General features: G+C 40.4%; 1 protein-coding gene and 1 non-coding gene across 3 annotated transcripts in view; one reads left to right on the top strand and one right to left on the bottom strand.

The window, feature by feature from the left end:
• Nucleotides 1-26,440, top strand: part of LOC144323023 (uncharacterized) — a 45,609-nt gene extending 19,169 nt beyond the window's left edge. The window contains exons 3-6 of one of the 2 annotated variants that reach the window (XM_077913206.1): nt 20,264-20,396; nt 22,223-22,351; nt 25,409-25,524; nt 25,673-26,440. In XM_077913206.1, coding sequence (XP_077769332.1) covers nt 20,334-20,396; nt 22,223-22,351; nt 25,409-25,524; nt 25,673-25,676 — 312 coding nt within the window. In that variant the 5' untranslated portion in view covers nt 20,264-20,333 and the 3' untranslated portion in view covers nt 25,677-26,440. Of the gene's footprint in view, nt 1-13,754; nt 14,871-20,263; nt 20,397-22,222; nt 22,352-25,408; nt 25,525-25,672 lie in introns of those variants that run through there. The other variant, XR_013388581.1, reaches the window with a different exon arrangement.
• On the bottom strand, nt 21,341-21,452 carry LOC144324464 (U6 spliceosomal RNA). Its single transcript, XR_013389970.1, has one exon. It is a non-coding gene; the product is annotated as a U6 spliceosomal RNA (small nuclear RNA).
• Nucleotides 26,441-27,969: the final 1,529 nt, after the last annotated feature.

Genomic DNA, 27,969 nt, shown 5'->3' with positions numbered 1-27,969 from the left:
TTGGGATTCCTAAAAGTCTGTGGGTAGAGTTAAGAGGTCTATGAACTTGACTGGGAAGAAAAAAATGCATCTTGATTATTACTCACCTCTTACTGAAATTTAGTGCATCTTTTAATTAAGAATACAGATGACAAACCATAGTTGTATTTTAAAGAACTTCAGACATTTTTATATCACACTACACTTTTGCAGTTATCTTAGAATATCCTATGTGCTTTATAAGTTATCTGATTTATTACTGTAACATGCTATTTAATGGGTTAAGAAAGATTTGCTTATATTCCTATATTGCAAATTTTTAAATAAAATATTTTTTAAAAAATTATTTATTTGAGAAAGTGAGAGAGAGAGAGCATGAGCAGGAGAAGGAGCAGAGGGAGAGAGAGAAGCAGACTCCCCACTGAGCAGGGAGACTGAAGCCTGGGGCAACATGGGGCTTATCCTAGGCTCATCACGACCTGAGCCGAGGGCAGATACTTAACTGACTGAGCCACCCAGGTGCTCCTAAATAAAATCATTTTGATAATATTTCAATATAATTGTTTTTTGAAGTTTAAAATCTTTTTTAAAAAAATATTTATTTATTTTTGAGAGAGAGAGTGAGAGAGAGAGAGAGAGACCATGTGCATACACATTGGAAGGTGGGAAGAGGGAAAGACTCTCAAACAGACTCCCTACTGAGTGCTGAATCCAACACAGGCTCCATCTTACAACCCTGAGATCTGACCTGAGATGAAATCAAGAGTCAGTTGTGTAACCAGCTGTGTTAAACCCAGGTGCTCCTCAGCTCCTCAATATAATTAAAAAAAAAAATCCTACAGTATTATTTTTTCTTTTCCACGCATTTAAAAACAGAATTTTGAGAAGGGACCCATAGACCTTGCTGGTTATCAAAGGGATCCATGGCATAAAAAAAGGTTAAAACCCCTGCTATAGACATATGACAGACTGAGGATGTACTATTTTACTTGGAAGCCAAAAAGGATGTGGAATGTGGAACAATATGAAGTTTTTAATACCTAGACAATTTTGGAGGTTTATAAAGGGTAGAACACATCACATATGTGAGCACTGATTGGACCTGTATATGCAATGGACACAGTGATTTGTGTCCACTCATTTCTTTGAGTTTTATATAAATAATGAGAATTCCAACTACCATCAGTGAGTATCTATTGTTAAAGATGATTTTCAAAAGAGATAAAATCATGATGTTAGGAATGAGTTGGACAGTTAGGTAGTCAGGGTTAGGGTCCCCAACAAGAAAATATGGAGTCAGGGCAGCTAAAATAAAACAGCACTAACATCATGTTTTACAGCTTAGACAGGACTGCACTAACACTCTGCTTTGCAGCCTTTGCAGAAATGACTTCTGCAAAATGTCCTAAAATAAGACAATTAACCACAAAGCATTTGTCACCATCAAGGGCAAGAGGCAGTTAAGACATAAGCCCCCAGATGTCAGCAAAAAAGACCATCAGCACATAGACATTAACCTAATAGGTAGTCAGATATGTGACCCAAGCCCTAATTGGCATGACTCAGTGTACCCTGATTGCTTAAGAGAGTTCCACAAAAGAAAAAACCCTAAACGTAGAAACTCCAAGGCAACCTTCTCAGGCTCCCTCCCTCTTCCGGACGTTTATATTCTTGCTCAATAAACTTTGCTTTGCTGCCCACCAGTCTTTGTCTGATCTACTTCTTCATTCTTCCAAGTGGTAAGAACTGCTGGCACTAAGCCAGAGAATTCCTGCAACAATGACTTTCATGTAGATATAAAATAATGCATGAAAATGATTTTATTTAACTCATAAATTAAGTAAGAGTGACAGAAGCAATGGGAGAACTGAGACCTCCCACCCTTGTAATTAGATTGGACACCAGAAACCGAAGCCACGGGTCACTGTCTATATTAAAATGACTTTGTGCTATTTCCCTGCTTTCATTTGCATGACTTCTTCCCCCAGGAGTCTGCTGCCCAAGAGAACGGTTTGGTTAATTGTAGAACTTTCTTAAAAACCCATCCTAAGGTTCTTTGAATTCCTTGCCTTTAAATTCTCATATTGCTATTTCTATCAATCCTGGACTGTTGGGGCACCTGGTGACTCATTCGGTGAAGCTTTGCCTTTGGTTCAGGTCATGATCCCAGGATCCTGGGATGGAGCTCCATTTCAGGCTCCCTGCTCAGTGGGCAGTCTGCTTCTCCATCTGTCTCTGCCCCTCCCCCCTACTCATGCTCTCTCGCTCTCTAACAAACAAGTAAATAAATACAATCTTAAAAAATCCTGGGCTGTTGTTTCATGATCCTTACTCAATCCTCACCAGGACTTTGAAAGATCTTCCTTAAGTCAAACATTCAAATCTGAATAAATTCTGACTTTGCATTTCCTTCTCTGAGACACTGCCAAAGGTTTGTGAGGTGGTACTCCCTCTTAAGACTAGAAAGCAGCAAGCTCAGCTTTGACATATCAAGAGGTTGTGTTGGTGAAATTTGGGGAGACAGTTTTAGGCAGATTTGGAGGTTCCTCCCGAGATCCAGTTAGGAGCGAGATCTCCCTGCCATGGCCAATGCCCATGAATAGGAAGCAGAAAGTCCTTCTTAGGTCCTTTGAGCCTTCTGCCTGGAGACTTTCTGACAGTGATGATAGGGAGGTAAGTAGATCTTGCATTGGTTAGAAACTTAGATCTCTTTCATCTAACTCAAAGATGTTGAGTTTATTTCATTTCCTAGGATTAAGAAACTCTCCTTAGGTATCTACATTTGAAAAAATGCATATATCATTGGTGGAAATCTGTCTCTCTCTGTCCTTGTCATTTTTGTTGTCCATCAGTAAGAGGAAATCAATTAGGAAGGGGATGGGTGCTGACTCTCAAATAAACTCTTTCCTTAAGCTGGCCCTGGAGACTAAGAAGTTCAGTTCAAACAAGGACCAAACTTGCAACTTCCAACTGCCCTCATTTCTCAACTGGCATAAAGAAGCATTCCAAAACATTCAGTTTCCAAAATCTCCTTAAGAGATTCTTTGGCCAAAGGAAAAGAAAAACTGAATGCTGTCTCTCTTTTAGATCCTCCTAAATCACAATGTGAACCTAATAATAGCCTTCGTCCTACTTGCTTCCCCCAGTTCTGTACTCTGCCATTCCCCCTGCCTCTGTCTTCCCTCTCATTTTCTCCTCTTCTCTCCTGGCCTGCCGCACTCTCTTAAGCTCAGTTGTCTTTTAAAAGTAAACCTCCTTCAAAACTGACAAGCCCCCTTCCTTTGAATTCAAGCTTTGGTCTCACTCTGAGCTGAGAGCCCGGTCAGGACAGGAGAAATTTACAGAGGAACTTAGAATACTTTTGTGAATGTGTAATTACAGCATGATTGGAAGCTCTCAATAATAATTTAAGGGACCCTGAATTTCATAGGAAATTGGAGGGGGTCAGAGAAACTCTGCACATTGGATAAGGTCTTTTGGAGTCTATCACTCAAATCTGCGTTATGAAAGTAGATAAGATTCTAGTTCAGTCTCAAGTAAAGAGAGGATGAGAAGTGTGGAGACTCCAGGGATAGGCCCATTTGACCTTTAGACAGCATTTGAAAGAAGATCTAGAAGCAGATGTGACCTTCACTTTTTATAAATGATATTAAGCCAGAAATTGAGTATTGAATACAAAAGCATGAACCCGAGTAGGAAATAACCCTACTTCCAGAACTCCAATACTTGCTGAGCAATTTGAAAATGGTAAAAACGAAGTAGAAACCAGAATAAATGTATAGCCTTACAGATAAAACATCTAGATGCTCTCATCTCAGTCATTCAGCTCCAAAGGAAGGAGTCTCTTGATGAAGATAGTTATAGATATCGTAAACAAAATACTTTGGGAAAGAATTGCCCTGTCTTGGTTAAGAAAGCAGAGAAAATATGTAACAGATGAAATGATTGATTGATGAGGTGCTCAAAGGGATCTGTTGAGCAGAAATTTCTTTAAAGATTAAAGGAGCTCTTCTGATTGGTTTATTTCAAATAAGGATGGTATCAATTGAATATTAAAAAAATCCCAGAAATTAAATTTTTAAAAAAGATTTTACTTATTTATTCATGAGAGATGCAGAAAGAGAGATAGGCAGAGGCACAGGCAGAGGGAGAAGCAGGCTCCATGCAGGGAGCCCGATGTGGGACTCGATTCCAGGTCTCCAGGATTATGCCCTGGGCTAAAGGCGGCGCTAAACTGCTTAGCCACCCGGGCTGCCCAGAAATTAAGGAAATTGATCTAATAACTTTAAATATGTTAAAAAGAGTATTCTTGTTTTTTTTTTAAGATTTAAAAATTTTTTTTATATATGAGAGACACACAGAGGCAGAGACATAGGCAGAGGGACAAGCAGGCTCCCTGTGGGGAACCTGATGCGGGACTCAATCCCAGGATCCCAGGATCATGACCTGAGTCACCCAGGTGCCTCCAAAAGAATATTCTTATAGAAATTTAACCCAAATGGTTTAAGAGGCTAAGTTCAAAAACATTAAATATAATTTTGCATTTTAAATTGTTTATTATTTTTAGTTTAATAAAAAATAACTGTCTTCTCTGCTTTATAGTGGTAAAGCATAATAGGAGCTTATGATTTTATTCTACGTGGGTATGTTCTTAAACCTACACAGGTTCACTGTACTCACCAAATAAACTAGCATTACTTCTACTTAACACTTATATTTATGAAAAATAAAAATTTGTGTTGATTTATTCTGAAAATTTAATTGCAACAGTGATTATATTTTACAATATGTCACCTGGAAGATTCATTTCCAAGACCTTTAGGAGTGATATTAATCTGAGTTAATGGGTATTCATTGAATGGCTAGATCATTTCTAAGTAAGAGAGAATATTGAAACTGGTCACTAAACCTAATTTCACGTGGATATACGTTTGCTTCTAATTTTTGTATGCTATCTTGGGACCTGTTAATGGATGTGCTCATTTTTGCCATGTTGAGAAACTGTATAAAGGATGTGTATGGCTGTAGAAAGTTGTGTTATATGTATTCACAAATTCTGCTGGTGTGCTAAAATGCTGATGTGGGGTAGTCAACAAGTATCCACACTCCTATTCCTGCTTTCTCCAGTTCTCTCTGTGAAACAGAAGTTTCTTTGGTTAAAAGTTGTAATTAAATATACCTGAAATTAAAGAAATTGATCGAATTTAGTCTCCACTATAGCAATCTTGGCAGAGAGGTACAAGTTTGTATGCAAGATAATGAGGTGTGGTATTGTTAAGGGAAAAAGATTATAGTATGTGCAAGGGAATCTGAAAAGCTATAAAATGTGTTAAGAACTTCAGCAAAGTTTGCTCAATTTTGATGGGCTTGTTTCCTTGCTTTACTGTTTATTGCATTTACTTACAATATAAAAGCTTATTTATTTATTTATTGGCCCAGTGGCTTGTCCTCTGGAGAAAGAGGAGATCTCTTAGTACTTCAGGGGAATTCTGGATTTGACTTGCCCAAGGTCTCTTCATTTCATGCTTAATAAGAAGCTTGGAAAGTTGGGGGAAATCCAGCATGCTATGGTTGAGAGAAGAGCAGGCAATTTATACAACACCACTAAAGCCACTTAAAGGGATCAGCATATGCTACCCCCAAATATGCCACTTTGGCACAAGAATAATTTTGAGATGAAGGCAATTGAGAAATAGCAGACACAGAGAGAACTCTCTGCCCTCCCCCTTTCTGCCTAAAATCAGTGCACAGATTTCCTTTTGTGAAGAGGACGTACATTTTTATTTGTAAAGGTGATCCCATCTTCCATGCTAAGAAGAGGAGACCAACTCTTATCTGCATAACAAGCCTTACCAAGCAAGCCTTATTTTTTATTTATTTATTTTCACAATTTACTGTTCCTTCCCAACCCCCTTTCCTTTGTCCTGTCACTTCCCCATAATTTATCACCTTTTGTTAAGAGGGTATATAAGCTCTCAGGTCTAACCACTTTTTTTAAGGTCTTCACTTCTTTTCTTTCTTTCTTTCTTTCTTTCTTTCTTTCTTTCTTTCTTTCTTTCTTTCTTTTTTTCTTTCTTTCTTTCTTTCTTTCTTCTTTCTCTCTTTCTTTCTCTCTTTTTTCTCTTTCTTTCTTTCTTTCTTTCTTTCTTTCTTTCTTCCTTCCTTTTCTTTCTTTTCTTTCTTTTTTAAAGATTATTTATTTATTCATGAGAGAGAAAGAGAGAGAGAGAGAGAGAGAGAGATGCAGAGACACAGGCAGAGGGAGAAGCAGACTTCATGCAGTGAACCCCATGTGGGACTTGATCCCAGGACTCTAGGATCACGCCCTGGGCCGGAGGCAGGCTCTAAACCACTGAGCCACCCAGGTGTCCCTTTCATTTCTTTTCTATGAAGACCTCCACGCATGGAAAAATAGATATACTAATATCAAACCACATTGGTATGCTTTTTCTCTTGTTAATTTGTCTTTTGTCAGTTTAATTAGCAGGCCCCCTTACTGAACCTAAAAGAGTGGAGGAAAAGTTTGTTTCCCCCTACATCATAGATCTCCTCCTTTAAGAGGATTATGAAATTGCACTTGCGGTTGTTTAGAACAAAGCTGCCTCAAGGAGGAATGTATTCTGTTTTAGAGGAAGAATATCATACTTAGATTCCTGCAGACTTCTCTTGGATCTTTAATGCTACTAAAAATATCTGAGAAGTAAACAAGGAAATCAGTTATTTAGGTAATTTGGTTAAAGATTCCATAACTGGTTCTGTGGATTTTCATACTGGGAGGTAGATTGTTCTCTTAGCTTAATCTGGGTGTCCTGGCTCAGAAGTGGATGATAAGTGGCTCAGTCAATTGAGCAGCTTGGTTTCTGCTTAGGTCATGATCTCATGAGTCATAGGATCGAGCCCCACATTGGGCTCTGTGCTCAGCAAGGAGTCTGCTTAAAGATTGTTTCCTTCTGCCCCTCTTCCTACTTACTTTCAAGTGCACGGGCTTTCTCTTTATAAATAAATAAATAAATAAATAAATAAATAAATAAATAAATACCAGAAATGGACAGTGAACTCTGATCATAATCACTTCAGTTAGTACTCATCTGTGTTCTGAGTGATCTATAGAATTGTAAATGTTGTTCAGCCATTAACCCAGCAAATGATATAGCAAAAGGCCAGCAGAAAGAACTGGAAAATCTGACAGTTTTGGAGATTGAAACAACCACTACGGGAAAGTTGAGTAGAACTATTGATGGAATTTTGAAATGCAGTTATGACACCTCAAAGAGCAGTTGCAACGATCTGGGTTATTACACCCCTAGATATTAATGATCTATTCTTCAGTGCAGGCTGAAGAATGTCCTCAGGAGGTGCTGAGAACTGATCTGCCTACCCTTAAACCCAGCATGGGCATTGAGAACAAAACCACACTTTACTCTTTACATTAACCTGGTTTTGGGCTCTTCCTCAGTCTTCATAAACATGACTTTACTCTTCCAGGAATTTGCTGCCCAGAAATACTCTGACTGTTCATTACAGAACTTCCTGAAGATTCTTCAAATCTTTTGCTTTGAGGTCCTCACTTTGCTATGTCCACCAATCCTGGACTTCTGTTCCACCACCTTTCCCAATACTAATCAGACCCTTGTTTTGACAACCCCCTTTATATCTAACTCCAATTCTTAATAAATGCTGACTTTCCCTTCCTTCTTCAGAGACCCTGCCACAGTTTTGCCAGGTGGTAATCTCCTTTACTGTAGTAAGCAATAAATTCAGCTTCGTCTTCTCATGACGTTGTGTTGGTGACATTTGGGAAGGCAGCTTTTGATGGATGTTATTATTGCTTTAAAGGAGAAGTTAGAATGCAGACACTTTGACAGATTAGAAATAATGAAATGAATTTTGCAACTGGCTGCAGAAGTGGCTTTTTAAAGAGAGGATTTGGTTATCCCTCCATGGGACAGAATTTGTTTGCATGTCTATAGGCAAAAATTACTTGCATTGCTATTGGTTATCTACATTTTACAGGGCCATAGAAAAACTCAAAGGCAATGAAAGCTGCAGAGCCCCCGTAGAATCAGAATCCAATGACCCAGAAGGATATGCTCTAGACTGTGCATAGTTCTCTATGGAAGCCCAAATTCTTCCCAACGCCGCTAGATGCTGGGTATCTAGTGAGGTTCTAGGGCATTTCCCAGACACGATTGCACTTCATCTTTACCACTCTCTACAAAATGAATATTACAATTTCCTTTTTTCAAGAGAGGAAGCTGAGGCTCAGGGAGGTTTTTCAAAAATCACAAAAATGCTCAGAAACATGTGTCATATATATTAGTTTAGTGAAAATGTCCTATACTGAGAGGAAAAATTGCACAAATCTTTGGTGAAGTGAGGGAGGGATTCCTGAGTATCCTATGGAATACTGGGCACTATCCAGTTCTTAAGTTTGAGTTCCTTAATTGTATCTGCACCTTTAACTCTGCAAGTTGAAAAAAACCCCATAGTAATGTAAAAGATTCTTGTCCACATTCAGTACAAATGAATGTCTGGTGGAGGAAACCAGCATTGCATCTCTTAGCAAATGCATCTAAGCATTTCTGAAATGCAGTCAGCACTTATGATTGTCTGCATATGTGTCTGCTCTTTGACTTCTCCTTTGAACCAGTTTAGCACCTTAGGCTGCCCTCATTAATTGATGAATCACATAGAATCTTTGACGTGTTCATTTTATATTTGTATGAGAGTCATGATTTTTATCTTTTCAAAAATACCTTTTAGCAGTTGGAAATGAGTTTAGCCTTTCATTAGCTGGCTCTGGCGGCACTTAACGTTTCAGGCCACAGAGACGATTAGCAGCTCATCTAAGGCTCTGAAATGATTCGATTTTATGACTACATACCTGGCATTCCTCGAGTTGCATGTTAAGCCTGCTATTGTTTTCTTTCCAGAGCTATCTGATAGCACAGGCCGTCTGTTAAATACAGTCTGAGCAATTAGGCCCAGCTAACGTCTTCCTGACTAAAATGCCAGGACAAATATCTAATGGCAGTAAGTGAGTGAAAATAAATAAGGCCAATGAATAAGGACTAATTTGGTGTTACAATGGAAACAGGGGCAACTGTATGCATTCTCAATTCCAGTTAAATGTGAGTTCACTCCAAGAATGTTTGAATTTCAGATACATTTAACTGTTTGAGTCCTTGGAAACTTTCACAGACATCACTGTAGCTCTTGTATTGTACAACCGTCTGGATTTTCACGTCACCTTTGTAAGCTTGTAACTCCTACTACAGTGTCCTGAGACCTGCATCATTAACTGCTCAGTATAAAGTTGGAGTTCTCAGCTTCTGAACATCAAAAAATTCATATATGTTCAGAAGAGAGTTTTAGTCATGGCCTTCTTTGCTGCAAGTGGCAGAAAATCCAACTCAAGCTAGTTTAAGTGAAGAAAACCACTGTTGGGTCACAAGGCAAAAATCCTGGAGCAAGGTGAGTTCAGGTACAGCTAGACCTAGGGGCTCCAAAAATATTACTAAAACCTGGTTTTTCTCCTTTTGGTTATTCTTCTTCTGGGTTCACTTAACTGCCAGAAACCTTCAGGCCTCAGGCCATTCCTGTCTTGCAACTTTACTTACCCAAAACCAGTGGAAAAGAGTGTAGCTCTCAGTAACTCTTTCTTGGTTGTCTAAACCAAAGTCTCAGGATGATCTCTTATTGGACTAATTGCCACAGCTTGGATCACATGCCCATCTCTGAACCAGTGAGTGAGTCATCACATCCCAGGAGAGTATGATGTTTCGATTGGCCAGGTTTGGGTCACACGTCTGATATTGTAGCCAGAGATGGATACTCACTTTCATGTTCCAGGGGTACATAAAGAGTGAGAGTGGAGGGGGAGAGACACCCCAGAGGAAATCAGGGAGTTTGGCTTCTGGGAGCCCAAACCACCACATAGGAATAGTATTACATGTTGATTGGTGTCTTCAGGTTAAAATACTTGTGAGCAATACTTCTTGTGGGCTCTGTGTACAGAACAGTTGTGTCGTTAATCAGTATCTGAAAACATCCAGTCATTCTACCAATAAACACTTGTTGAACATTTACCATGATACTGACTCTAAACTAAATGTTGGGGATACAGAAATAAAAACAGTCATTGCTGGCAGGGAGAGTCTAACATTATTGCCATTTTGTTGTCAGTGTCCTTGGTTTTTACACATTCTGCTGAAAGTATAGTTTGGAGGAAAATCTGCTGATGGGAGTCTCTGAAGATCTTAAGGAGAGGATATTTAAAGCTCTTGAACATAATATTCATATTCTGTATTTGCATTTGCCTTGTATTTTCAAATTACTCTCTCAGTACATCTGTACTGTCTCTTGTCCATTGGTAAGTCACCTATAGCCCACTATGAGATTATTATAGAGAAGTACTTTAGGGGATTATTTTTTATCTGTCATTATGACCCACACCATCTGTTTACATGGTGAAGAGGGAACTGATATGACATTATTTGTGATGCAACATCATAGCTGCTGCAACCCGCCATCACCTGCTGAATGAATCACTGCATTGCCACTCACTTTGCAAATTTCTCTCAATGTATTTATTATACCATCCAAAAAAAAAAAAAAAACCCAAACAAACAGATGGTCATTAAAAAAAAGTCCCATAAGAAGGAATTCCAGGTTTGCATGTTTTTGTCATTGGATAAAGGATTGCTTTGGTAAGGGAGGAGTTGTAAGTGGTAAAACTTAGCACTTAGTATAATAAGAGCTAGGGATGAGTATAGGCCATGTAGTCCTATAACAGGGGATCCCAGGCCAAGCTGGTAGTTGGTGAAGGCTTCTTGAAGGTAATGTTTGAAGGATGAATGGGAGGGGCACCTGGGTGGCTTGGTTGGTTAAGCATCCAACTCTTGATTTCAGCTCAGGTCATGATCTCAGGGTTGAGGGATCAAGCCCCTTGTTGAGCTCTGCCCTCAGCAGGGAGTCTGCTTGGGATTCTTTCTCCCTCACTTTCCCTCTGCCTCTTCCCCCACTACTCACTCTATCTTCCTGTCTTGAAAAAAAAGAATGTACCTGATGCTATGCTATATGACTTATATGAATTTGGTCACTTCATACTTACAGCAGCTTTATAAATTCTGATTTACTGTTATCACCATTTTCCAAATGAAGAAACAGACTATCCCCTCCACCTCTCCTCCTGCCTCACCACACACACACACACACACACACACACACACACACACACAAAGATTAAGTAAGTTGCTCCAAGTCACACTACTAGAACAGGACAAAGCAGGATTTGAATGTAGGAGTGTTTGCTACACAGTCTCTTAACTGCTGTGTATGGAAGTTTCTAGAAAAAATTGCTGATTTAGCAGGAGCTCAGGGAGCTAGGGGAAAATGGTATGAGATATGGCTGGAAAAGTAGTTGGGGGCCAGGCCAGGCTTTGTAGGCTGAGGTGAGAACTGGAACATATGAGGCCTTTGAGAGGTTGTGGCAAGACCATGATGTGACCTGATTTATGTTTTGAGGAGATTACTTTAGCTGCTGGGCTGTGAGTAAATTGTAGGATAGGACTTGATGCAGGGAGATGAGTTAGAAGATTGCTTCAGTGGTCCAGGTGAGAACTGATGGCTCACTGGACTGAGGTGGTGGCAGTAAAACCAGACATAAATGTGTATACTCAAGAGATAGGTAGGGTATAAAATTGCGTGGGTTTGGAGATTGATTACAGGGACATGATTGAGGGCAGTGTCATTGGTGACATTCAGAGAACTGGCTTATGGAACTGGATTGATATTGGCACTGCCCACAGAGTTGAGGACACAGAAGGACACTAAATTGTGGCAGTGCTACTGTTTTCATATTCTGGCCCCCCTACCTACCTCCCCCATTTATATGTTGAAATCCTAACCTCTGAAGGTGATGGTATTAGTAGGTAGGGCCTCTGTACATGATACTTTCAAACATTTACAGGAAACTGAGGAATATAATAATGTTGGTTGATTGTTCCTAATGTCATTGACAAAGTAGTGATAGGAAAGGATCAGCTTAGGGATTTGAATTCCCTCAGAGCCTCTAGGTGGGCCTGATCTCCTGTAGGAGCACTGAAATGAGCAAAATTTTGTCTCCCTTTTTCCTGTGACTTTATGTTCTGCTGGCCTAGAGGACTTAGTTCCACCAAGAGACACAACAATGACCCCACTGAACTGGAAGTTATAATTGCCACCTGGCCACTTTGGACTCCTACCCAGTGCCTCTGAATCAACAGTCAAGAAAGAGAATTACTGTGCTGATTGGTGGTTGATCCCAATTACCAAGGGGAGGTTGGGTTACTCTTCCACAGGAAAAGTAAGGAGGATATGTTTGGAATACAGAAGATCCCTTAAGGTATCTCCTAGTCTCACTATGTCTTGTGATTAAGTTAAGGTCAGTGGAAAACTACAACCCAATTCAGACAGCACTAGTAATGGCTCAGATCCTTCAAGAACGAAGCTTTGTGTCATCCAACCAGGTAAAGAACTACAACCAGCTGAGGTACTTGCTGAAGGCAAAGGGGATACAGAATGGATAGTAGAAGAAGGTAGTTATAAATATAAGGACTGTAATTGGCATGTTTCCTCCTTATTTTATGTCTATGTACATATATTAAGTAATATCTTTGATTTCTTTCCTCTCTTGCTCCCTCATCATGTAACATAAGATACACTGACTTTATATCATAGTATTTAAGTAAATTTAACTTAAATTTAAACCATACTAATTTAAGTTTATAGGATGTCAAAAAAAGAGTAAACATCAGTTACCTTCTCTTCCGGGGAAGGGGTTAGTGCATTTGTGGCTACATAGGACACTTGAGTCCTGTTAGACAGAATTATGACCTTGTTAATGTCTTTATTTTGTTTAAGGAGATACATATAGGTGTCAAGTTGCAAGGGGTGGACTTGTGATGGTTAATTTTGTGCGCCATCCTGCCTGGGCTAAGGGATGCCCAGATAGCTGGCAAGGCATTATTTTTAAGCATGTCTGTGAAGGTGTTTCTGAAAGATATTAGCATTTGATTCAGTAGGTTGAATAAAGAGATCTGTCTTCACCAAGGTGGATGGGCACTATCCAATCTGTTTGGAGCTTGAATGGAATAAAAAGGCAACGGAAGGGCAAATTCCCTCTCTCTTCTTGAACTGGGATGTTCATCTTCTCCTGACCTTGAACATTGAAGCTCCTGGCTCTCAGGTCTTCAGACTCTGGCACTTATATACCGGTTTTCCCCCCGGGTCCTCCTTCTCTAGTTCTTAGGCCTTTGGCCTCAGGCTGAATTATACCACCAGCTTTCTTGGTTCTCCAGCTTGCAGACAACAGGTTGTGGAACTTCTTGGCCTCCATAACTATGGGGGGTGGGGTGGGGGTGGGTGGGCAATTCCTATAATAAACCTACTCATGTATATCTATATACAGTTGACCCTTGAAAAATTCAGGGTCGGGGTGCCAACCTCTTGGGCAGTAAAAAATCCATGTATAACTTTTATTTTATTTATTTATTTATTTTCATGTATAACTTTTAGTTCTTCTCCAAAATTTATTTACTAATAGCTTACTGTTGACTAGAAGCCTTGCCAATAAAATAAACAGTTGATTAACACATATTTTGTATGTTATACATATTCTATACTGTCTTCTTACAATAAAGTAAGCTATAGAAAAGCAGATGTTATTTTTAAAGATTTCTAGATTTTTAGTTTAAATTCAATTTAGTTAACAAATACTGTACTATTTGTTTCAGGGGTAGAATTGGACAGCAACATGTGGAAGAATGAAATTGGACCATTCTCTTATACCATACACAAAGATAAACTCAAGATGGATGAAAGACCTAAATTTGAGACAGAAATCCATCAAAATCCTAGAGGAGAGCGCAGGCAGCAATCTCTTTTACCTTGGCCACAACAACTTCTTATTTGACACATCTCCAAAGACAAGGGAAACAAAAGCAAAAATGAGCTATTGGGACTTCATCAACATAAATAGCTTTTGCACAGCAAAGGAAACAGTCAACAAAATTAAAAGACAACCCACAGAATGGGAGAAGATATTTGCAAATGACATATCAGATAAAGGGCTAGTATCCAAGATCTACAAAGAACTTATCAAACTCAGCAGCCCTGGTGGCCCAGCAGTTTAGCGCCGTCTTCAGCCCAGGGCATGATCCTGGAGACCCAGGATTGAGTCCCACATCAGGCTCCTTGCATGAAGCCTGCTTCTCCCTCTGCCTGTGTCTCTGCCTCTCTCTCTGTCTCTGTGTCTCTCATGAATAAATAAATAAAATCTTAAAAAAAGAACTTATCAAACTCAACATCCAAAAAACAAAAAAAAATTCAGTCAAAAAATGGGCAGAAGACATGAAAAGCAGATGTTATCATGAAAATCATAAGGAAGAAAAGTACATTTATAGTACTGTATTTATTAAAAAGATCCACATATAAGTAGACCCATGTGGTTCAAATCCATGTTGTTCAAGGGTCAACTGTATATCCTGTTGGTTCTATTTCTCTGGAGAGCCCTGGCTCAGACAGGTGGATAAGATGTTGGATTACATCAGGGACACATTGAGTCCAGGTTCTTCTGAGACATAAAGTTGGCAGGTACAGATATTTGTCTGGAATTCAGGGTGAGGCCAGAGAACTTAGCCACATATTTGGGCACTCTATTAGTTTTTAGGGCTGCTGTAACAAATTACCACAAATCTGGCTGCTCAAACAACAGAAATGTATTCTCTCATAGTTCTGGAGGCCAGAAGTCCAAAATCAAGGTGTTGGCAGAGTTGGTTCCCTCTGGAACCTCCGAGGGAGAATCTAATTCATGTTTCTCTTCTAGCTTCCGGTAGCTGCTGGCAATTCTTGGCTTAGGGCTGCATGACTACAATCTGTCTTCACATGGCTCTCCTCTCTGGGTGGCTCTGTATCTTCTCCTTTTCTGTTACTTACAAGGTCACCCATCATTGGATTTAGGGTCCAAATTAAATACAGGATGATCTCATCTTGAAATCTTTACCTTGATCATATTTGCAAAGAATCTATTTCCAAATAAGGTCACATTATAGATACTGTGTAGGATTGGACTTACCCTTTTGGACTACTATTCAATCCACTACAAGTGCTATCAATTTAGAGATATCATCTGTACCTTGGAGCATGTACGCCATCACCTCAAGGGAAAATACACAGGGGAAGGAAAAAAGAGGGCCCAGAGTGGATTCTTAAAGATCTCCATTATTTAATGGTTGGGTAGAAGTGGATGAGCCTAAAAGTAAAATAAAAAGAAGCCAGAGGAGAAGTAGGAACACTAGGGGGTTGAAGTTAGGAGAAGAGTACATTTCAAGAAGGAGGGAGGGAGCAATGCTTTCAAATGGCCACTGAAGGAGTGCTAGGTTCTTGCTTAAAGTAATATTCATTATTGACCTTTATTGTTGCTAATCTGATAAGAGCTAATGTTATAATTTATTCTAGTTTTTTTTTTTTGGTTGAACTTTAATCAGAACATTAAATGGAATGTTAATTTTTACAGAAAGTTCAGTCTGACAAACACATATATGTTGACAAATTTTCTGGACTCTATTTTTCTTTTTATAGAGACAATCCACATAGCTCATCACCTGAATCTTCCCAATTAAGATTAAATTTTTAGGTAGTAAGTCAATTTATGCTTTCACTTTGGAGTGAACTAAAATACAGACTTCAGTCTTGTTTGCAGCAACATTTTTTGAAAAAATTCCCTTCTTTTGGTAACTTGTAGCAAAATGATACTACCAGGAAGAAGATAAAATATATAGAAAAGACCACCAATTTCTAGCAATATCATTGGACTCTGAAGAAGACTTAACATCATGTTCCCTTTGAGACAGTGCAGGAGGCAAAAATGCTTTGGCCAAAAATACTCCCCTGTATTTACCAAATGAAATTCCTGGCTCTGAGATGGATTGAAAAATGGGCTTTGTGGAGGAACACTACCTCTTTGTAGATACATTGGTGCTTCCTGCTTTTTGCTGAAGTATCAGGAAGATGTGGAGGGACCGGCTGAGGTTAATGTACATGCAAGCCAGAGCAAAGATGGGAGCTGGGGTCTCTGTGGCATGAATGAAGGACAAAATCTGTGTGACAGTGTTTGTGTAAGGGAGTGACAGGGAGAAAGTGGAGAGAGAGTTGTGTCAAATTATGGAGAACCCTGAATGCCCAGCCAGATTCAGGAAACAGTAGAAACAATGGAGTCTATCCCAGACAAGAAAAATGTTTTCTCTACTTCCGTGGCTGTGATGCATTTTTGGTTTTCAATGCAAGTATAGTAATCCAGGGTGTAATTATTTGTGTTCTCTCTGGGCTAATTTGAGAGTTTCTCTGGACTGAGGTCAGATTTTCATAAATCCGCGTGGAATTCGTGTGCTAGAAACCAGGAAGAGTGGCTCAGGTAAAGGCAGCTAGATCAGGGCCTCGTGGTGCTGCAGGCACTGTGGAGCCCTACCCCCATGCCCATGGGTTTGCATCGCACACTGTGGCCCTGATCAAATAGGCCACAATGGCGGAGTCCCCTGGAAGCCAATCAGAAATGAGCACAGAGGTTATATTCATCCTCTGTGTATTTTTTTAAAAAGATTTTATTTATTTATTTGACAGAGAGAGAGAGAGAGAGAAAGGAGAGAGCACACAAGAGCACAAGCAGGAGGACTGGGAGAGGGAGAAGCAGACTCTCTGCTGAGCAAAGAGCCTCACGTAGGGCTCCATCCCAGGACCCTGGGATCATGACCCTAGCGGAAGGCAGACGCTCAACCGACTGAGCTACTCAAGTGCCCCATCCTGTGTATTTTTATTTCTCTACTTCTTTCAGCTCAGAGAAGCTCTGGAGAGATGTGTTCCTTCTGTTTTTATTAAGTTCTTCTGGTTTGAGGAGTGAAAGAGAAAGGGAACAGGGAGGGGCTGCAGATGAGATGGTCTCCAGGCTGGGATTTATAAGAACATCCTTCCACTGGGTGATGTCTGCATGAGGTAGAGGTATGGTTTCAATTCCGCTCTGGCAAGGCGGGCCAGCCCACTTTGCCAGCACATAGTTTTCTTTCAAGTCTCACACTGATTCGAGAGTTTGTAGACAACTTTGTACTTTGGGTCTCTGCCAGCTGTCCTGGAGAAACAACTGCCCTTGGCTTCATGTTTTCTAGCTCGCCCCCCCCACTCCCAACCAAAGTTAGAGAATAACAATTGTTTTCTTAGCAAACACTGCTCCCAAGTCAACCCGAGCGGGGGTGCAACCTGAGCAACTGTGCATTTGGGACCTGTGGGGTCTTTTCTCACATGGTTGGGACTTTCCTTCCTTGGATTGCAGAACAGCGCCCCCAGGTTTGTACTGCCTTAGAGACCATCCGCGAGGAGAGAGTGTTTGCACACATAGACGTCAGGCCTGGGGGTGGGGTAAGGGGATGGCTTTTTGGTTTTTGTTTTGTTTTAAACTACTAACCCGCTCTAGATTTTTTTGTACTTAACTTGCCACCATATTTTCTGATGTATCAACAAAAGGAAAACAACATATTTCTATTTTGTCTCTCTTGTTCTCCAAAATGCTCTTTGTTTATTAAAAATGTAACCAGCTCCTGTAGACTCTAATTTACCTCTCTGTGGACCATGCAAACCATGAACCTCCTCCTCGCCCTCCCCCTAATCTTTCTTACACGAGGACAGTTCATTGTGTGCTAGCGCCTGCTGAGGTACAAAGAAGGGAAGTGTAGCAGCAGATCCACCCCCGTGTCAGCACATTCTAGATCAGCACCCAGAATCTGTGCAGAAGGCAGGTCTGAGCATAGAACCCATTAGATTAAAACAGGGACTGGCAAATTCTGTAAAGAATCAGATGGTACATAACTTAGTCTTTGCAGGCTGGGCTGTCTCAGTTATGGCTGCTCAACTGTGTTTGTAGTGTGAAAGGAACACACATCCTGTGTACATGAGTGGCTATGGCTTTATTTCAGTAAAAATGTATTTACCAAAATGGGTGGAGGGCAGATTTGGTTCAGAGCTACAGTTTGCCAACCTCTGTCATAATGCCCTTCAGTGTCATGCCGATACCCTCAGACCGAAGCCTACATTCCTAGCCAGTATGTGAGGGCCGTGTGCTTTGGTCCCTCTCATATCTAGTGCACTTTCTGCCTCCTGCATTGCACTCCAGCCACGTTGGGTTGTTCCTGGCCCTCGGACTTGCCTTACTTCTTTCATCTCGAAAAACCCATGCAAGTTGTTCCTTTCGCCTTAAACCATCTTCCAGCCCTCTCTCTCCTCCCGCATGCACTTGCATGCGACTTACTCTCCAGATCTCAGATGAGGCTTGTCTAACACATCTCCCTTAAACCCTGTGCACAAATTAGGACTCTTGACAGCAAATGGCAGCAATTAAATTTCATTAAACTGAGGCACTACAAACAAATGGTGTTGTTTGACTGAAATCAACACATTCTGGATGGGGCTAAGAGAAAGTGAGCCTAGGCATGATGAGAATCAGAGATGCAATGAATGACATCATTGGTGTAGAATGTACTCATCTCACAGCAGACAGGAGAGGACGTCTCCTAAATCTGGTGGCCTCACCGACCATGACATAGCTGAGAAACTGAAACAACAGGGTCTTTGGGCATCAAAAAAGATGGTAGCAAACACTTTGGATTAAAACACACACACACACACACACACACACACACACACACACACAAACCAAACCAAAAGGCTTTAATTGTATCATGGGAAAACTTTTTCCGATACTAAATCAGAGCCTCTTTACTTTTGGTTTAGGCACAATAATAACACATTTATTTGTCAGGTTTCCCAGACTATCGCAGATTAGACACAGTTTATTTACTTAGTTATTACTGGGGTTAGGAAAAACTGCCAGACCCAGTGACACCAACTTGGAGGGACAGTTAAATGACAAGTAAAGTAGAGAAGGAAACTTTTAGAAAGCAGAGGGGACTAGGGCCATTTAGTGATAGAGAAAGTGCTTACATCCTTCAGTAGGTACTCAGGGCATCAGTGCTTTCTAATGATACCTAATAGCAAAGTGTAAATCATATTTATTATACACCAGGCCCTGTTCTAAGCACTTCTTGGAAATTATTTAATCTAGCAAAAACTCTATCAATGAGTGCTACATCATTACCATTTTATAGGTTATTTGAGTTATCTATGTGTTGCTAAAATTTCATGGCAACAAAATTTATTTATTTTCTCACAGTTTCTGTGGATCCAGCAGCCACTTGTGGCTTGGTTGGTCCTCGGGCTCAGCATCTCTCGTAAGTCAGTGATCAAGGTGTTGGCCAGGGCTGCTGTGGCCTCAAGGCTTGATTAGGAAGAATTCACTTTTGAACTAGGTCATGTGGCTTTTGACAGGATTCGGTTTGCTGTGGCTGTCAGACTCAGGGCCCCAGTCCCTTGCCATGTGGGCAGCTCATAATATGGCAACTTGCTTCGTCCGAGTGAGTGCATGAGCAAGATGGGAGCTTTTGTTACCTAAAGTTGGAGATGACATCCTATCACTCTTGCTGGATTCTTTTCATTAGAAGCAAGATATGAAGCCTAGCCCACACTTCAGGGGAGTGGGTTGTAGAAGAGCGTAAATACCCGGAGACAGGAAGCCCTGGGAACCAGGTAGCTGGCTACCGCGTAATTGGAGAAACCAAGGTGCCATGCACCTGGCCTAAGGCCACATGGTTAATAAATGAGAGAAACTGGAAATGAGACTCAGGACTTGTGTGTGTAAACACCAAGCCACCCTGGGCAATTAAATTTGTATAAGCTCCAGGATGATTTTAATGTGCACTTGAGACTGGGAATGACAAGCCAACCCTTCACAAGCTTCAGTGTGTCTACAGTTCATTTGTGTTCTGGTTAAAATGCTGATTCTGATTCAGTGGGTTTGGGCTAGGGCCTGAGATTCTAAATTTCTAAAAGTTCTGGGTGATGCTGATGCCCCTGGTCCTTGGACCACACTTTTTGAGTAGGAAGGACCTGAAGGAACGACTCTGGGCTAAAAGTTGGGCAATTGTTTTCCAACTTGTGATTTATCCTCAAATTGGTGGTAAGTGGACAGTCATTTGATTTTTCTGATTTTTGAAAATTTTATATTCATTTTTCATATATGCATGCATTCATTCATTATTCACATTCCATGTTCAATTCCATTCATCTAATAACAGCCAATACTAATTTTTAAACCCTTAGTTTTAACATGCTTGTAAAAGTAATAGCAGTTCTTGTCTTCCAGGTTTGATGGAAATGTTACTTCCTATGGAAAGCTTACCCTACTTCCAAAGACTACCTTCAGACATGCTTACATGAAGTATTTTGTGTCTATTCCATCTTTATATCCCCCAGGGCCTAGTACAATGCCTAATGTGGTAAGCATACAAAAAGTATTTGTTAAATGAACAAATGTTTATTGTAGAAAATACTGAAAAGCAAAAAAAAAAAAAAAAAAAAAAAAATCAAGTGCCATCCTATTTCACAGACGTAACCTTTGCCAATGGTTCATTTTACTTTCTTTGGTCTTTTTTCCATTCATAAGTATGTGTATCATCCATATCTATATTTGCATTCATATATGTAACTTTCCCTCTCTTTCTTTTGAGTGAAACAGCCAGCATTTACTGACACTGTGCTAAGTCCTTGGGGAGATCCATTGTAATAAGCTTCACTCGTTGCCACTAAGCTCCTTGGAACTTACAGTGTGGGGACAGAGTTGGAGTCATGGCTAACAAGGCATAGCTGTTATGAGACTTGACGTTGTGAGATTTAGCCTGGCATCTTCAATAGGCAGTGGGGAGAGCAGCCGGGCTGAGTGCTGTCAGGAAGGGTGGGACAGACCTTAGGACCTGACCCAGGGGCTGCCTGTACTGAGACCCTCTGACAACCAACACAGTTCTCCACTTGGTAAGAGCAATTCTATTCTGAAATCCCTCATAATAGGGCACATCATCCGGAGTTGAAACACACTACTACTTTTAGTGGGGAAGAAATATTTTCATTGCATGCCCTCAGATTGACCTCTATTCTGCTAAAAAACAAAACAAAAGCAAATAATACAGCACAACCACCAAATCCCATTAAAATGTATGGCATTACTTCATTTGTTAATTTAGCCTGACAAAGCATTGCCCTTCATCAATAACTCTCTATAATATGACTATTTACTTGTTTTCATTAATCTGTTATACAGAGCATAATTAAGACTTTGCTTTTGAATTATGCTTATGATATCCAATTTTAAACAAATCAATCTTTAGTGCAAACAAATAAAGAAATTCAAACAGAACAGTAGGGGCAAAAGAAATCAATTAAAGCAAAGAATCATACTATACTCTCTGGAGAGGTTACATGTCATTCTTGTGCAAGGGCCATACTGATCTATCTCTGTGTTGTTCCAATCTTAGTCTATATGCTGCTGAAGCAAGCACCACACTCTCTGGAGAGGTTGATATCACCAGGCTTAAGGGACAAGATTGTGTCCTTTATAAATGAGCAGACTCCCAGGATTCTGAGGGGGAAAACTCAGTGAAATGTGTGCTAAGTGTACAATTGCCAAAACAGCCCTGTGGTCACTCTGGACTGTGGCATCAACTGCCTGTTGATGAGCAAAGGGCAAGCAGATCTTGAACAGTGCAAGTGTCCAAGTAGCTGAAGGAAGGCTACTGAATAAAACTCAGCTGATAAGGTGTATCTAATGTCATGTCTGTATAGTTATACCCATGTGGTACCAAAGGCTCTCAAATGTAAAAAAAAAAAAAAAAACAACAACAACAAAACAAAACTGGGAGAGGAGCTACGCTTTTGCTTTTGATTCAGTTACCTCCAAACCCACTCCTCTGCGTGTCCTCCATTTCAGTAAATGGCACCACCTTCCATCCAGTTACTCAAACTGAAAACCTGGGTGTCATCTTTGTGATAGTTAAGTTTATGTTTCAATCTGACTGGGCTGCAGGATACAACATTATCTGGCTAAACATTATTTCTGGGTGTTTCTATGAGGGTGTTTTTTCCAGAAGTGATCAGCATTTGAGTTAGTGTTGACTTGAGTAAAGTAGATGGCTTTCCCCAATGTGGGTGGGCACCATCTCGTCCACTGAAGGCCTGAATATTACAGAACGTGGAGAAAGGTTGAGTCTGTGCTGTGCCTTGTACTTGAGTGGGACACTGACCTCCTGCTGTCATCACTCCTGCTTTCTAGGCCTTGAGATTCAGACTGGAATCCACTCACCAGGTCTGCAGCTCTCTGGGCTCCCAACCACACATCCAGCTTTTTGGGCCTCCAGCTCACAGATGGCAGATTGTGGGACCTCTTAGCCTCGAAAACCATGTGAGCCAATGCCTTATAATAACTCTCTTTCTATATATCATTATATCTATAAGTCCATATCTATCTCATTGGTTCTGTTTTTCTGGAGAACCCTGACTCATACAGCCTTGATTCTTCCCTTTCCTTAATCTCCTGCATCCAGTTTATCAACAGGTCCTTATAATTCTGCCTCCAGAATATATCTTGAATGGATCCCCTTCTCTCTGTCTCTGCTGCCACCTGCCCAGTCCAAGCCACCCTCATCTCTCTGAACATCCTGGAGCAATGCTATAGTTTCCCAATTGGTCTCTTTGCTTCTTTTATTATCCCTTTAAAATCTATTCTCCATAATGCAATGCTGTTTATGAAACACAAATTAGATCACACTGGTCTTCTGTGTAAAACATACCTTAAATTTCCATCAAAATTAGAATAAAATCCACACTCTCACTGTAGCCCCCAGCCACCATGTGATCTGGCCATGGTTAACTGTTCTGCCTTCATCTCCCACCACCCTCTGCCTGGCTCACCACATTTGGGTGGCTATGTTAGTTAACTAGTGCTGTGTAACCAATTACCCAGGGCTCACATAAATGACAGCAATCAACATTTAATACTTTATACAGTTTCGGTGGATAAGGACCTGAGAAATGTTGTAGCTGGATGGCTTTGGTTCAGGGTGTCTCATGAGGCTGCAGTCATCTGGAGTTTTGACTGGAGCACCTGCTTCCATGGTGGCTGATTCACTTTGCTTTTTTGAAGGAGGCCTCAGGTCCTTGCCATGTGGATCGCTTCATATCATAATGCTGCTTGAGTGATCCAAGAGAGCATAACAGAATCTGCAATGCCCTTCATGATCTAGGCTTGGAAGGTACAATCGTTCAGTTTTGCAACTTTTCATTGGCCACATAGACCAGCTTAACTCACTGTGTGGGGGAGTTGCATAAAGGCATGAGTATTAGGAGATGAGACTCACTGGGGGCCATCTTGGGGACTGGCTAGCCCTCAGTACTCCTCACACATACCAGACTCTTCACACACCATGACACTGGTTGCTGGTCCCTCTATTCTCTCCCTCCACACTTTCCCCAGCCTAGCTTTTCCCTCATTGTCTACACCTGAGCTCAAATATCTCTTTCTTGGAGAACTCTTCCCCAACAACCCTATCTGGGGGAGATGTCCCCACACCCCTGATATTTAGTTCATAGCACTCATGGCAATCTGTAATGGTATTATTTATTTAGGGATTTATATCTCCCTCCTTACCCACGGGATATAAACTCCAGGAATAGCTGGGATTTCTTGTGACCCAAGCCCCTAGCACAATATCTGGCAAGTACAAAGAACTCAATAAATATCTGTTGAGTGAATGATTTTTTTTTTAATTTTAATTTTTATTTATTTATGATAGTCACAGAGAGAGAGAGAGAGGCAGAGACACAGGCAGAGGGAGAAGCAGGCTCCATGCACTGGGAGCCTGACGTGGGATTCGATCCCGGGTCTCCAGGATCGCGCCCTGGGCCAAAGGCAGGCGCCAAACCGCTGCGCCACCCAGGGATCCCGAGTGAATGATTTTTAAAAATTAAGGCTAAGGTATGATGGTTCTTTTTTTTCTCTTTGCTTTGATCAGAAGTTTTCTCTGGCAATTAGGAAGGGATCTGGGGATAGGGTTGGAGCAGAAAGGAAACTAGGAAGTCCTGGTTGGAAGCAGATTGAAGGCTGAGAGAAGAGGATACCAGAATATGGCTCCCCCATTCATTCTCACTGCTGCACCCCACAAAGGAAACACTCAGAGACAGTTGCCTATTACCACAAGCCCTATCCTGCAGCACTAAGGTTTTATTCTGACTCCAGTAGGAGAGTATCTTCATTGGGATTCCAAAGGAGGTAAGAGATTTTCTAATTCTAGCTGTTGCCAGAAAGTAGCAGAATAAGAAGGTGAGACAAGGTCACATTCATCCTGAGTGGCTGGAAGGTAATAATGGGAATGCCTGGGATGTGTGGAGGGGGAGACCCAAGTCCTCCATCCTTTTCCCGTCATTTATCTCTAGAGTATCCCATCTGGGAGCATTCAGAGCCAGGCAGAACAATGTGAGGAAATTTGCACAGAATGTTATCTCTGCACTTTGCCAAATACTTGGTAAGCCCTAGAGGGGGCAGGTCCAGTCTTTGCTCGGACCTGGAGCCCTCTTTGGAAACCGGGGAGGAAAGATCCTCAGTGGAGCTCGGGAGTGAAGTCCTAAAGCTCCCACACTGTCTGTGCCTGAGGCAGGGAGCCAGTTCAATTTAAAATGTGTTGCTGGGATGTTTCTGATCAGCCTGGAATCACATGGCTTCCTTAAAGGACTGTTTTGGGGCCCCCAGAGGAAGCCTTGTCTCTGTGTATGGTATTAAAGTATATTTTTCAAAAGATTAAAAAAATCATGACTCTAAAAACAACAAAAAAAGACTCATGCAAATACAAAAGAAATACATGTCAAAGATTTTATTCAACTCATTAATTAATTAAAGAACCAGTAATATGTTGAAACCTGTCCAAAGAGCATTTGAAAAGCTTGGGATATATGCACACATGTGTGTATAAAATACATGTATGTATAATATATGTATATATTTATATATGTATGTATATTATATATATGACATAATTATGTTATAACAGTATGTGTTATATAAATACAATTGTTATATAATAAATACTATGCTATATATAATTATGGTATATAATAATAAATAATAAATATATAATATATACACATATTTATGTGTATATCCCCAGATTCTCAAATAATATAATAAGTATATAGAATATCTAATATATGTACATATATATATTTGACATAGAATAATTATATTACACACACACACACAAATTGCTGGGTTCAAGTCCAGTAGGGCCATACATCACAATCTATGGGGTATCTGCTTCCTGGCCTTAAATTACTTGCATCTCCACCATTCAAAATTCTACACGTTAACCTGTGCCCTTACAGAGTTGTAAAATAGCTCTGGAAATAGAAAGTCAAGATCAGCACTGCACTGAAAAAACCCTCAATAATCTCTTTTGTCTATTTCCAGGATTCAGATAATTTTTCTGATAGTAGATTCCAGTGGAAGCTCCCATCTCAGGGTGATTTGATGGCAGTTGAAAGGTGCCCCCAACCAAAAGTTTATCGTGACAGTTGGTCCTTTCTGTGAGTATTTCCAAGTCTGTACTGCATGCAAAAATAGTTAACATTTATTAAGTACCTGCTCTGTACCAAACACATTGCTAAGTACATTGTATGGATAATCTTATATAATCCTCACAGGGAATTAATTATTCTTATCTTTCTATTGCAGATGACAAAATGAAGCTTAGAAAAATTCAGTAATTTACTCAAGGTCACACAGCCATCTAGGAAATGATGGATCCAGGATTTGGAGGCATGCAATCTGACCCTTTGAACTGTAAGACGTTGTCCTAGACACTGGTAATTATAGAGAGATCAGTTTATACACTGTCCCTGCTCAAAATAATCTTGGAAAGGATAGTTTCCTACCAAGGCAAAGCCTCATTTTACTTACAAATGAGATATTACTGATGTCTTCATCAAGCTTACTGTGAGGATAAATGAAATTAATGTGCAAGTAATGTATAGACTACATCAATGGACAGGCTGATGTTATTGTTAAGGAAGCTGTCATTTTCAGAGTTGTTATTTTTGTGCTTTTGGTTGTGTGGGACATTTCCATGGGGAAGATGGAATTTGGGTTTTTGATGAGCCAGAATCAATGATGAGCTGTTTCTGGTTACCACTGGGACTGGGACTAGGATGGTACAAAATTTAAATTGGTGCCGAGAAGTTCAGTAATCAAGATAAAAAACATTTTAATGGAATGTTTTTCTAAAATAAAAATTAAGGTGGAAAAAGTCCATGATGAACAAAATACAAAAAATTTAAATAAAACCCAAATCAAGGGATCCCTGGGTGGCGCAGCGGTTTGGCGCCTGCCTTTGGCCCAGGGTGTGATCCTGGAGACCCGGGATCGAATCCCACATCAGGCTCACGGTGCATGGAGCCTGCTTCTCCCTCTGCCTGTGTCTCTGCCTCTCTCTCTCTCTCTCTCTGTGACTATCATAAATAAATAAAAATTAAAAAAAAACCCAAATCAATATTATTGATTTTTCCTTTTGCTTTGGGCTCCAATATGGCTCAGCTTGGCACAGGCTTCTAGCCTATTTCCTGAAGGAATTCACCAAAAGGCAATATGTACTTCCAGTCTTGTTCTGGGGTGCTCTTATATATGCATATTGGGTCCGCTGGATTTTATGTACAGGTAGGGCAGTTAAAAAAAGTTTTTTTCAATTCTTTGAAAAAAATGATACACACAGACAGTTATATCATGAGTATATAGTTCATGGACTTTTCAGAAAGTGAACCTATCCAAGGAACCAGCATCGGATAAAGACAAAGAACATACCAGCACTGCAGGGAAACTTCTCCTTCTGCTTGTGATCCTTTCCAGTCATATCTTAAGAACAACTTTCCTTGTGGGAACTCATTAATTGAGTAGTAATTTTTGCCTTGTTGAGATAGAGGCATATCTGACCCAGGAGCACAAACTAGATTCATTCTAATCCTTGGTCCATGACACAGTTTCATTGTTGGCTCATGTGCAAGGCCCTCTTTTGATTAACATAGTAATTTATTTTAAATAATACTACAATCATGGAAAATAGAACACTGATAGTAACTGACAGCCACGTCTATGGGCTTTTTGTCCCTTTGCCTCCCTTCATCAGAAGTAACTACTTTGTAGCCCTACAGTATATGCTATAGGCTATTCCACCTGCTGAATTTCTGTCATTAGACAGTCAAAGCCCCGGCCATTATTGATTGTCTGACCAGGCCTTTGGAAGTCTGTCCTCTCCATTTGGGTTCTCTAAACATCTTGTTCTGTTCTGCTCTTGAATAGAGAAGGCCAAAGAGTAGGATGGTTCAGCCAGACAGGCAATGCTGGGAGAAGCCCAGAGTCAGATCTACCTGGGATGGGCCTAGCAACTGATTAGTGGGAAGGTGGGATTCCAGGATGGCTCTCATAAGATGTGGAGAGGATTTGTCAAGGGACCCTGGAGGATGGAGGCTGGGGGGAAAGGATATCATCAAGGGATGCTTTAGTAGCTGGAAGTAGGACCTAGTGGGCCATAATCCGAGGGTTAAAGTTTTTTTTTCTAGTGGAAAAATGCAAGAGCAAGAAGCAGCCAGAAATATATGTTAGTGAGGAGTTATCAAGGATAGTACAGGGTGGCCCAGTGCAATATTTGCAGTGCAGATCTGGATGCATCATTTCTTTGCATTATGGCAATATGAGTATATGTTTGGTGGTGGGTTCCAATCCTTGCTCTATTATTTGTATGCTGTCAGACAAATTACTTCATTTTTTTTCCTACTACTTGCCCTATATGATGTCATAGAATTGAAAAAAAAATGTAAGGCCCTCAGATATTGGGACACACTAACCATGAAATGAATAATAGATAAATTAAATAAAGGGACAGGATAAAAAATGAATACCCAGAAATTGGTAGCATTTCTATACACTAACAATGAAGTCACGGAAAAAGAAATAAAACAACAACAACAACAACAACATTA

Source organism: Canis aureus, chromosome 11 (assembly GCF_053574225.1).
Source record: "Canis aureus isolate CA01 chromosome 11, VMU_Caureus_v.1.0, whole genome shotgun sequence".
NCBI lineage: Eukaryota > Metazoa > Chordata > Mammalia > Carnivora > Canidae > Canis > Canis aureus.
This window is presented reverse-complemented; position numbering and strand designations above follow the sequence as displayed.